The following is a 13,116-nucleotide window of genomic DNA, read 5'->3' as shown; positions in this document are numbered from 1 at the left end:
GCTACTTGATGCATCAACGAAGGAGAACAGTTTCATAGCAAACAGCATAATGTAACCAGGAACTTTTACACACATGGCTGTTAGTTTGAATCTCCTCCAGAATAGAAGGTGTGAGTCCACATATCAGCTGGATCTACCCAGAAGTCATGGGCTATTAGGGACCAGTTCACACATGACCCTATTTCCCCTCAAATTATGGCTGCACATTCTGGCTTAGCCTGAATTATGTCTGATGTAAAAAAATCCTCTATTTTCAGTGGCTTTTGGGGGAACAAAAGAGGCTTCTGTTATGCCTCAAAGCTTATCTGTGATGTGTGAAGGGGCCATTGTTGATAATTCGGTTTCCCCCCCAAACTCGCACTTTTGTGGTTTTAAAAAAAAAGTTTGCTGGGTGGATTTCCGGAATGCCAAGTGTCAGCAAGAAGGGGAGTTTGACAGCTGTGTTCGGTATGGTCTGCTCTTTGAGTGATTTGCAGTTGCGAGTGCTGGGAACAGGGGCAGGGGTTGTGGCAGACTGGTGAAATTCTGTGGAGGCAGTCCAGAAGGGGAGGGAGAGAGGGAGAAATTCCTGAGTTAAATGCAAGCATGGACAGGAATGCAAAATGTGTGTCTTCCTATAAGGCTTCATCTTATTGAAGCTTGGTCACCATAGAAACATAAGCTTTTCATATGCAGATGTTGTTGCTGGAAGCTTAACAATGGGGAGACTACAGGTTTGATGTAACCTGAGTCCTTTGTGTCTGAGCTGATTCCATGAGGCTCCATTTTAATTCATCACAGAGAGAAAGCAATTATTTCTACTTTAAACTTCCATGGCCTCTTAAGTGGTCTGGGGTGGGGTGGGGTGGGGGAAACATTAAGTGATGAAGGCAATCGCAAAGCCAAGTTCATTATAAAAATCAGCAAAGATTTGGGTCAGATTTGGCAGGTTCGGGTTAAGCATTCTGTTGTTTTGACTAGTCAGTCTTGCAGAACACTGGCTGGCTGTCAAACTAAAATAATAATAATAATAATAATAATAATAATAATAATAATAATAATAATGAAGGGAGGTGTTTTGCACCTCCTCCTCTGGGATGTGGAAGAACAAACCCAGAGCAAGCTGTGGGAAAGCACACAGAGAAAGATCTGCAGGGAATGAGGAGAGGAGCCAAGGAAATGCTGAGGAAATGTGAACAGTCCATTTAATGCAGTTAAACAGCTTGGAATCTGCTGCAAAGCAGATTCGCCTTTCCAATAACCGGCGGCATGAAGGAACTGCTTCCTCAGGGAAACTGCAACACTGCACAACACATATGTCTGAAACTTGCACTCACTCTAAGTGGGTGTAGTTAGAGCAGATTCTGAATCAAATGTAAGTTTGGGTTTTATCCACCTTAATTCCACATTTCTGTTATGAGCTGTGGAGATTTGCTGGGGCAATAGAGATGGGAAGGACACATGGACCTGTGAAGGTATTGAGTATGACTGGCAATGGCTTTCAAGAGTATATCTTGGTGGTTCTATTTAAATTGTGCAGGATCCAGGTTAAGTTAGTTAAGTTATAAGGACAATTGAAATACATGAGACAAGCCTGTCATGACTAATTTAAATTTATCATAACTAACTAACTTGGTCTGGATCCTGCCCAAGCCTTTCAGTAGAAGACACTGACAGACATCAGGACTGTGGAAGGGTTGATGGAGTGAGAGAATCAGAACAAGAGTGCCAGGCTTATTGCACTGGTGCACTGCGGAAGGGGGAGGGTTTGATTCCCTTCCCTTCCCCAGGAAGCCCTCTGTTCCATTTGAAAACATGTCCTTGAGAGCTAAGAACATAAAAATAGCCCTTCTGGATCAGGCCCAAGGCCCATCCAGTCCAGATCCTGTTTTACACAGTGGCCCACCAGATGCCTCTGGGGAGCCCACAGGCAAGAGGTATGTGCATATCCTCTCCCCTGCTGTTGCTCCCCTGCAGCTGGTATTGAGAGGCATCATGCCTCTGAGGCTGGAGATGGCCCACAGCCACCAGACTAGTGGCCACTGATAGACCTGTCCACCATGAATCTGTCTAAGCCCCTTTTAAAGCCATCCAAGCTGGTGGCCATCACCACGTCCTATGGCAAAGAATTCCGTAGATTAATTAGGCGCTGTGTGAAAAAGCACTTCCTCTTGTCGGTCCTAAACTTCCCAACCTTCAGTTTCATGGGGTGACCCCTGGTTCTAGTGTTGTGAGAGAGGGAGAAAAAATTCTCTCTGCCCAGAGGGCTTTGGATGCACAGAGGGCTTTCTAGGAAACAAACCTTTCTCCCCAGCAGCCAGTGCTGTTAGCCTGGAAGCACTATTATTCTGATGATCTTGCTGCACTGGCACCTCCTTATTCAGAATGTCAGCCAATACAGATTGAACCTGGGACCTTGAGCATGGCAAAGCATGTGCTCTATCTTGAGTTATGGAGCTCACTCTCATGATTGGAGAATGGGCTCAGATGGGGCGAGGGGAGGAAGCCGCAAAAAGTTTACCTCCCCTGCAGACAATCCCATCCATGTTGCTGGGCAGCTGGATCAGCTGCCCAAACGATTGCCGACTTCTGCTGGTAGCAGGGAGGAAGCAGGGAGGTTTGGCAGCTGGGATGCTCCCAAAGTTTCCATAATGCACTGTGCGAGTGCACTGTCCATTACGAGGAGCCTTCTGATGCCGGTCAGGAGGCTACTTGTGTGTAGGTGCTGTGCGAAGCCACACAATAACAATGCACAAGCATTTAGCCCACTTTTTGGGTGCCCTTGTGTCTAGAACCCGGTATAAGCAGCAGGCTCCTAAAGTGGGTTTGCCGCTGCAAGCCACACAGCTCTCCGAGCAGTACACACATGCTGGGCTTCCTTAGCCCGGAAAACCGGGCTGGGCTTCCTTAGCCCAGTTTTCATTCCGTGTGTGAATAGCTTCTTGGGTCCACTCCAGAGATGGGGTTAGAGGCTTGCCATGCTGCCAGAGGGATTCGTGGACTTCAAATGCCCTTTGGACCACCCATTGAGGAAGAAGGCTCCAGGGTTCCCATTAGTGTAGGATTATAATGGAGGTGCATTAATAACATTATTTCTGACTAAATTGACAAACCATATGAAATACTAAATAACAAATTACGATCATTTTAAGAAATTATGAATGCATCTTTTATAAATGTTTAATCCTCAAGCCCCATTGTACAGGCTAGAACATCCATGCACATTTAATTCCCCTCTCCCCTACAGAAATAGTTCAGCATTTATTTAAAGACAGCCTCCCCCGCCATATGGAATCCATGCATTCGCTTAGAAATCACTATATGGATTGTTTCAAGGGGATTAAGACAAACATGGAACACATCCAGTGAATGAAGAGGCTGCCAGTTAATGAGGTGGACTGTTTACCTGGACAGCCTACTGTCATGCTTCAAATATTGATGCAAAGTTGTAAAACAAAAAGCCAAAGCTATTTGAGAGTTTTATATATAGCATTTGTATATTTCTCAAATTCATTAAAATATTTGATGCAACATAGATCTTTCCTGTGAGAGATGTGGATTTCTGAAAGGACCCAGAATTTGTGGCCAGCCAGAAGTGGTAAAAACACAGAAGAGAAAAAGAAAAACTTGGACACCAGGCAAGGTCTGATTGGGATCTAAAGGGATGATAAGGTATGATATCTATTTTATTATGGTCAGTGACCGGCTGTGCAGTCTACTGGTGATACAGAGCTCTTAGGATAGACTAACTGACATTTGAGAAAGTACAAACACTCCAGCATACTCTAAATAGTAAAGTGTGGCTGATTTAGCTTAAACCAATGTGGAGAATAACATAAACAGTACTAAAAATTAATACTTAACAGTAAATGGTTTAACCAGTCTGTGGTTTTTTGCCTATGCTACATTTAACATTTTTGAGACAAATTTATTTCCACATCCCATGAGAAATCATATATAGTCTGACAATGGAATACACTGAAAACAAAGTACTAGACTTTAGACCCAGCATAAAAGCAGTTTGGGTGCTGGAAGAACTAAGGAGGGTTTCTTTGTAAAGCACAGTCTGTCAACTCAGACTTCTCCTTCCTCTGGGCAAATTCAGACTTTTACCTACTCTTGGTGTAAATTTGTGAGTAATCTCTTGCTATACAATATTATCTTCTGCATATGGCCAAATAACATTTGCTTTTTGTCCTTATCATTGGACTTTAGATTTTGTGCAGAACTCGATCCCATTAACACAAATCTTCAACTGCTCTACTGAGCAATTTACCAAATATCATGGTGATTTAACAGGTTCTTCAGAGTGAACATATTTGCATAACACAAGAGTTGGCAAATTCTGCTTTCTCTCTCTCTGTCATTGTTGAAAGTGGCAGGGGGACTTGTTCACCCTTGATAAGTTATAATCAATATGAGGCCTTCAAGGGAGGGATTTGGCACATTCTTTTCTAACGTGCCTAGAGATAAAATGATGCTCTTGAAGTCATAATTGAAGCCTAACCTACTTCACAGGGTTGTTGTGACAAGAAACCTAAGTATGTAGTACACCGCTCTGGGCTCCTTGGAGGAAGAGCGGGATATAAATGTAAACAAACAAACAAACAAACAAACAAACAAATAAAGTAATCGCTTTTTGCATATTTATGCACAGTGCAAACATTGGTAATAACACTTATGTAATAGATTTCTCCCGAATCTCTGTGTAGGGCCTTTGCATCTGCCATCCTGTTAAAAGGCATCGGCAGGCACTTCGTTCAAAGGGAGATTCTTGTCCTTTCCCCTTCTCCATTTGCATGGTTCTAAACTAGAATCAGCACACCATGTGAAGAGCAGCACTCCCCCAGCCATTTTGTGGCTGGACCCATCGCACTATGTTGGTTTTTTAGTACTTCATCAATAAATGGCCACTTGTAGAGGAACAGACCTTCATGAAAAGAAAAATGCACTCTTTGTGACCCCTCCCTACCTCAACCCTTCCTCTCACTATCATAGCCTTGTTATATCCTAAGAAAGAAAACTTCTGAAACACAGAGGAAGAAGAAAAGGAAGATGGAACAACATGGAAAGATAAACTCAGGAAGAAAACTCCATGGATACCAGCTTTGTGTTTGCTTGCATGCCATGCTATAATCGAAAACAGAAAGGAAGGATAATTTGTGAGAAGAAACCCCTTTTCTGGGGATAGTAGAGATCTGTATAACTTTTAGGAAGAAAAGAGCATTCATAATGGGGCATCTAGCATTTCTTCTTCTTCTTCACATGAATGCTAACACAGATGAGTTCATGTTATCAAGATATGAACAACTGGGAAAGCCAAACTGTTCTGTCTTGTATTACATATCCTTGGATTCTGCATGAGCACAAGCTATCTCATGGAAGCACAGGCCAGGATGCACCTGGAGCGATAATGGATCTTTGAACATAGATGGAGTAGTTTCTAATTACCATTAGAGCAATTGCTCACTTATAAGTGCCACCTATGTACCTTCAAGCAGAAAAGGTGGGCTAACTAATCTCCTGCAAGCCTGCCTGTGATAAGGATGTAATGTGCTCTTGTTGCTATATTCCTACAGCTGCATCATTTCACAATACCACTGATCTGCTCTGGCATGTTACACCAGGTGGCACCAGAAGGATTCATTAAAAGACAATACTGACATTTGTAGATGGTCACACAAATGAATTCTTAGGACCACATATATGGAAAGAGGAATACAATGTTATCTACTTTTCCTGCCTAATGATCTGACAAATTCTATAATAATTTGCAATTAATCTTATTTTGCCAATGTGTCAGTGTCAGCAAACAGGTTTCTTTCTTTCTTTCTTTCTTTATTTGATTTCTATACCACCCTTCCAAAAATGGCTCAGGGTGGTTTACACAGAGAAATACATAAATAAGATGTATCCCTGTCCCCAAAGGGCTCATAATCTAAAAAGAAACACAAGACAAGACCAGCAACAGTCACAGGAGGTACTGTACTGGGGGTGGATAGGGCCAATTACTCTCCCCCTGCTAAATAAAGAGAACCACCATGTTAAAAGGTGCCTCTTTGCCAAGTTATCAGGGGTAGCAGGTTAAAAGAGTATGACACAAATCAGTATAATGTTACTGGCTTACATACCACACAACGTATGCCTAGTAACAGAGCATTTGTGCAGTTGCACAAGACACTAGGATTGCACAAATGCAGCAGTGAAATAGAGGGCCATCATTTCCAATGGCCTCTCTCATGAAACTGCATTTGTGCAATTCTAGCATCTTGTGTAAGAGTGCTCTTGTGGAACTGCACAAACACTCTGTTGCTAGGCAGATGGAGCATTGCATTGTATGTGAACCACTGACTTTCCTATAACTACAGCACCAAAGATCCAGACCAATAACTTTCAGTACTGAATACATAATAGCAAAAAGGGTTTCATGTTCATGTGCCAAAATCAAACTAATGGATGGGGAGGAACATAGGAAACTGCCATATACTGAGTCAGACCATTGGTCTATCTAGCTCAGTATTGTCTTCACAGACTGGCAGCAGCTTTTCCAAGGTTGCAGGCAGGAATCTCTCTCAGCCCTATCTTGGAGAAGCCAGAGAGGGAACTTGAAACTTTATGCTCTTCCCAGAGCGGCTTCATCCCCTGAGGGGAATGTCTTGCAGTGCTCACACATCAAGTCTCCCATTCATATGCCACCAGGGCAGACCCTGCTTAGCTATGGGGACAAGTCATGCTTGCTACCACAAGACCAGCTCTCCTCTCTGCAAATGAAAATGAAAATGAAACACTATGAAACACTTCAGGAAAATGAAACACTATGGTATAATCTACACAACAGGCTTAGACCAGTTAAACAGTCACTCCCTCTTCCCAGGGAACTACAGTTCTGTGGGGTTTGCAAGAGATCTCCAACATAATTCTCAGCACCCTCACCAAACTCCCAGGATTCTTTGAGGGGCATCATAACAGGTAAACAAGAATATGTTGGCTGACATCCAGCCTAACAAAGAGCCAGTGCTTCTTTTGAGTTTCTGACTAAAGCAGTACCGGTGCTCACACGAGGAGGGTAATTTAACAGCCTTCCTTCCCTTGGAAGCACTCTGTGTTACCTGAAAATATGTTCCTGAGGGTTGGGCAGCCCTCAGGGACATATTCTTGGGTGGCACAGAGTGCTTCTGGGAAAAGGAGAGGTTGTCAACATTCCACACCATCCCCCAGTCCTTGCATGATTGTCAGTGCTGCAGTAGTTGAAACCTTCATCAGTATCAGTGCTTCTCACCTAGCACCAATGCTTTGTTAGTCTGGATGTCAGCCAATCTGGATGTTTGTTGTATAGTTATACCTTATGTTTTAGATGTACTACTGAATACAGTATGGTTAGTTAGCCACAGTAAGGTTAATTATACTTAATGTGGATAATTAAAATAATAAATCGGTCATTTTAATGTCATTTTTCTGTATTAAAAAGGAAAATGATAGCTTGGAAGTGTACGTGTATTAGAAAATGTTGTTGATGTTTCCTTCCAAAATTAACAATGCAAGTGACAGGCATTAATAGATTTTTTTACATAATACTTTCCTGTGATGTTTGTCCTCTATTCTGAGCCATTTATTGAAAGTGTTAAAAATGATCTTGTAAGATGTCACCTGATTAAAATTTGATACCTGACTTTGGAGTATGAAAATCATAAACCTGCTTACGGTCTATCTGATCTGCAAACACTTCCCCATAGATCATCCAATATGGCATGTAAAAAATGTTCTTTGCCAGTTTCCATGAAGGCTCTTCATTGGGGAAGAGTATTGCTTGCCTTGCAACACCAAAGCTCATCAGAATCACCAACATAATAATGACAAAATACATCATGTCTATCATCTGGAAAAACAAAAACAAAAGCACGAGTGAGAAATGTTTCTGCTTTGTCCTGTGAGGTTCATGAAAATGTTTGTAAAGCATAAGACCAAAATATCCAAACAGCCCCATCCAAACAAACCACACTTGTTGCAGCTTGATTTGGGTGAAATCCAAACAGGTCTCTGAAACTGCCCACAGCTCCATTTAAAATCTTAAACACTGAAATGTTTTTGGACATAATTTCGTGAGATCCACCAATCCAATTTATTTTGGCCCTCTTTAGGCAGGGCCAGCATTAGAGGTTGACCAAGTCAGGCACTGATTGGGGGCCCAAGTACCTCCGGGGACTCATGACCGATCCCTGATGCCCACCTGGTCAGTGCCCACAACAAAGTGGAAGCATGACTCACTTGGCCAAGTGAGTTGCTCTGTAATTGCCAAATGATGTAACTGCTTAAGCTGTACGTGGTGTTATTTAAGGAGAAGCTGCTGCCTGGCAAGTGCCTCCATTGGGCCCTGACAAGTTTATGGGCACAGTGGGGAAAGTGGGGAGCAGCAGCAACAGTTTCTCTTTCAGTGCTGTAGATCACGGGCTGGGACATCTGGAAATTTTAAAATGGTGTTGCTGCTTGGCAGTGGCCATGGAGGGGGATTTGCTGCCGATCTGCTCTCTGGTAAACTGCTTGACACCTTGGCTAGATTGAAGAGGGAGCAGCAAGTTGAGTGCCATTAGGGGGAAATGGATGTGAGCTGGGTGCCATCAGAAGAGCCCAGTGGAAGGTTTTCTTCCAGAGCCCTCCATCACATGGCTCTAGCCCTAATTTTAGGTCTGGAGATAGCTAACCAAAGGAAAAAGCCACTTTTGATTCCTATACTTCTACAGAAAGTAGGACCTTTTATGGTTCTACACTTTACCCCCCAAGGGGGGGGGAATGGTGTGGTCCTTTCCTTCAAAACTGCACTGAAGGCCAATTTAAAGATGCAGTGTCAAATGAAGGCTTGTACAAGTTGAGAATGCACTTCATAGTTCTAAGACTAGGGAGAGAACTTTTGTGCTGTACTGTATTGCTTGAATCGCAATGCTTCTCTATGGAGTCTGTTCACAGAATCAGCTAAATCATCAAGTATTGAGTAATCATGGGCTGGGAAGTTAAGCAGAGTATGCATGTTTCAGCCAGCTATAAGTATGGATTTACGTTAAAGTTTGCATGGCTGAAAAGGTTTCAGGATGCTTCAAGCTGAAATCTTCAACTAGCTAACTAAGTAACAGAATTACTTCTGGAAAAGTCTGAGAATGCATGAGAATGCAGTGGTTATTCCAAAGTGGTTTAAAGATTCAAATATAAGACATAGGATATATTATTCACACTAAGTTACACTGTTCCTAAGTAAAGTGTCATAACATTTTCCCTTCTTCTAGCCACACAAGCCCAGATACAGAGTTATTTAATTCATATATTTCTCCTTGACTTGACAACACTTAATCAATCAAACCCATCCAAAAAGCTCAAGGTAGGTAACAAGTTAAAGCATAAAATCCCATTAATACATTGATGTTTAGTTGAGCCACCTCTCCCAAGCCCTCCCTTTCTCAGTTGGGGGTTCTGGCTGCTCCCATCTTCTTCCATTTATTCTCACATCTCCAGCTGTTCTTGAGAGCCCCTTTCCTCCAAGCCTCTACTCACAACGGATTGTGCCTGCTCCCATTTTAAGCTTTTCAGGATTTGACTATTACTCAGGAATATGTAAATAACGATCTGCGTTCTTGGGAGAAAAGACTGGAATAAACAAAAATGTTGGTCAATAACCTTTTCTACTGTTATGGAAATTGACTGTATATTTGATCTTTACTTTTGGTAGAACTGCTACTGACCTTGAGTCTTGAGGACAGAAATAGAACTAAGCTAATAACCAAAAATCTACACAGGGAAAGGGAGCAGTATATAACAGTCCTGCCATCAAAACAATCTCTCTCTGGATGCTGGAGGCAAAACATAAAGCCCAGCTCTAACAAACTTAAGAAGCATAGCACAGAGGGAGACTTGAAAGCACTTATGTCTTCCCATGGCAGCTAACTGGAAGGGTTTAAAGGTGCCTGGATGCAGGCTTAATATTCAAGCTTGAGGTTGCAGAAAATTAACACCCCCTTTGAGTGTTTTAGTGTTAACATGCAATGCAAAAAGGAAGAATTGGAAACTTTTCCTTACCATTTTCCCAATCATCATTACATATGGCCCCAAATACTTGTTCACCCCGAAGATGTCTAGCAAACGGATATACCAGTAAATGATGTTGACACAGTATATGACACGGCCATCGCTCCTGAGTGGCAGATCCTGGAGTCGAAGTACCATCCCCACAGAGAACAGGAGAATGGCAATGAGATCTGTAACATTCCAGTACTCCTGAAGCCACACTTTTACCTTCTGCAGCAACTTCCCAGGTTCTGACATTAATATCTAGATGACAGGAAAGAGGGATGCCAGGAGAAGAGTTCTTACTTCACTATAAGCCCCAAAGGGGAAGGAAAAAAACATGGCAAGTATTCATACAGAAAACAGGTTAAAAGCAATCCCAACTCTTCTCTTTTAGGCATGATCCAGCATTTTTTCACCGTCCTGGAAAGCACAAATGCACAGCTGTGTCCAGATCTCTCTGATATTGTTACTGTTCTGATATTATTTACTGCTTTTGGGAAAATGAATTATCAAAGCAGTTTATACAGAACAGGGCTTGAGAAATCCCAGGTGCCAGGGCACCTAGAAATTTAAGTCTGGCACCTAGACTAGGATATTCAGAGGTAGAGTTATTTAATAATATATTTATTTGTCCCAGGCAGCCCTGTTTCTGTTCTAAGTATGTTACTTGTAAAGGGGATAAAAAGAAGCCCATTTTTTGGTCTCCTCTGCCACAATGGCTGTCACTAAGTCCAGTCATTCTGTCAAGTGTCAATGGTATGGCTCCTAGATTAAACAAAAATTATGTAAAGCCTTGGTATAACAACGACGACGACAATGGCTTAACAACAACAACAACAACAGCTTCCCATCTTCAAAGAGATAACACCAGCAATAACCACTGGAGGGATGGCTGCTTGTGTAGAACAGGGACAGTTGCTCCCAGCCTGCTAAATATAAGTAAGCTGCTACTTTAAAAGGTGCCCCGGTGCCCATTAGCAGGGAGGAACACCCTCAGGTGGGAGGAGTGTGTCTCAGCCTGGGGCCATGGACTCACCAGGTCTTGCCCTGAGGATGGGGATAGAAAAGGAAGGCCCAGGGAGAGCAGTGCTGTGCACACTAACTGCAGGATATAAGGAGCCAGCCACATGACCAGTGATTCCCCTCCCTCCCATGGGATGTAAGTCCATGGCTGCCATTATGGATGAAGATTTAATAGAATGTTAGAGTTGGAAGGAACCTTGGAGGTCTTCTAGTCCTACCCCTTGCTCAGTGCAGAAATCTGCTACAGTATCCTTGACAGCCATTCAGACTGAATTTGAAAACCTCTGGAGAGGGAGAACTCACCACCATGTAAGGCAGGTTGTTTCACTGTCAAACAGCAGTTAGGAAATTTCTTCCAACCACTGGTCTGAATCAGCCTCCTTGTAATTCCAACCCACTGGTTCTAGTCCTATCCTCAACAGAAACAGCTGTTCCTTTTTCAATGTGGCAGCCCTTCAGCTAGCTGAAGAAGGCTCTCCTATCTCCTTGCAGCTAGATTCCAAGCTGCTGGATGCCTGCACAAGGTGTGTGGTGGGCCCAAGGCTCCTAACTTTGCCATGCTAGCCAGAGAGTGGTGGCAGAGAGTCTCTCCGTGTTCGTTCTCATGAAAGCTGGATCTGGGCAGACATCTGCGACTTTTATTTGACTCCCAGTGTGGTCAGCATTCCACAGAGTGCTTGGTAATGTTTGCACTCTGTACTCTTTGTGTGGATTTTAAAGGGGCTGATTATGATTATGCCCTCATATTCTACCCATACTGTACATTACATTCTTTTTCCTGTCTAAAATCAATCTAACTCATCAAGTTATCTTTCTATTCAAAGAGTGTTTTAAAAATATGACTAGTTTTGCATTTATTTTCAAAGAATGATTGGTGCTTGAATACAGCTTTCAGATTGTGTTCTGGAGATGAAAAATATATAGTTCTCTTAATAAAGCCCTTTTTGGTTTGTAGATCATTCTGTAAACAATGATTTTGTTAATTTACAGGCCCTTTTTATAATTTTATAAACATGAAGACAAATTTTTAAAAGAAGAGCATCACCATTCAGCTCAGGGGCGTAACTACTATTAGGCAAGGGGAGGCGGCTGCCTGGGGCCCCCCATGCCTTGAGGGGCCCCCCCAAGGCAAGTCACATGACTATATATTGTGAAGTGTGTGTGTATCAGTGAGGGGCCCATTTTAAAATTTTGTCTCTGGGCCCACTCCAGCCTCGTTACGCCCCTGATTCAGCTATCTAACATGTTTGACTTAAAACCCATTACAGTGCTTTTTATTCCAGCTGCCTAATTTCTTGGATAGATATTGCCATGTGAATTTTTGAGTTGTTTTCTGAGATTTTTGGAGTCATTTTTTCAGCATGCTCTCTAGACCAAAATGACATTTATGTTTCAACAAGCCATTTTTCCAGAACAACTTACAGATGGAAATAATACTACAATAAAAAGAAGACAAAACAATTCAACTGAAAAAAGTTCTTTGAAAATTATAATATGAATAGCAACTCAGCACTCTTGAACTCTTGGAAGCCTTTAGCAGTATTGAGGAGCCCCCTTGTGGTTATAGTGAATATTATTCTCTTCACTGTTCATTACTGCATATCACCATTTTTTAAAATCATACCTGATCATAATACAATTTGAGCAATCCTGTTTACAAGTGTAGTGTGTTTTTCTGGAGGCAAAATTTATTGCTTTAAATCAGCCTTAAGACTGATTTTTAGTGTTGCTCAGTTAATCTTGCTTTTGAGAAATGCATGCATGTTTGATCACATTTTAGGCTGCAAGATCCCCAACACAAGGATCAGTGGCTGATATCCAGAATAATATACCGCTTGTGGAAGGACACTGCACTAGTGTAAAAGTGTTCTGCTAACTAGTTGTGCTACATCTGCAGCTTGCATTCCAGACCAGTGTTATGCTACTGTAAACTTGTGCCCGCACAACAGTTGTGTAACTGTGGCACGCTTCGTTTGTTTTAATGGGGACATTTTCACAAGAGTGCTATAATGCAGTTCTGCAAATCCCCATTTTTAAAGTGCAATTAAGTGAACTAGTACA

At 42.3% G+C, this 13,116-nt stretch overlaps 1 protein-coding gene across 15 annotated transcripts in view; it reads right to left on the bottom strand.

Moving 5' to 3' along the window:
• TRPM3 (transient receptor potential cation channel subfamily M member 3) overlaps window positions 1-13,116 on the bottom strand; it is a 598,368-nt gene that overhangs the window by 28,282 nt on the left and 556,970 nt on the right. For 14 of the 15 annotated variants that reach the window (XM_053291345.1, XM_053291347.1, XM_053291350.1 and 11 more), the window contains 2 exons: window positions 10,042-10,293; window positions 7,681-7,855 (listed from right to left, as the gene is read on the bottom strand). In XM_053291345.1, the coding sequence (XP_053147320.1) occupies window positions 7,681-7,855; window positions 10,042-10,293 (427 nt within the window). Of the gene's footprint in view, window positions 1-3,623; window positions 6,741-7,680; window positions 7,856-10,041; window positions 10,294-13,116 lie in introns of those variants that run through there. The other variant, XM_053291361.1, reaches the window with a different exon arrangement.

Source organism: Hemicordylus capensis, chromosome 2, assembly GCF_027244095.1.
Source record: "Hemicordylus capensis ecotype Gifberg chromosome 2, rHemCap1.1.pri, whole genome shotgun sequence".
Lineage (NCBI taxonomy): Eukaryota > Metazoa > Chordata > Lepidosauria > Squamata > Cordylidae > Hemicordylus > Hemicordylus capensis.
Note: the sequence above shows the minus strand (reverse complement) of the source record. Positions and strands in the feature narration are given on the sequence as shown.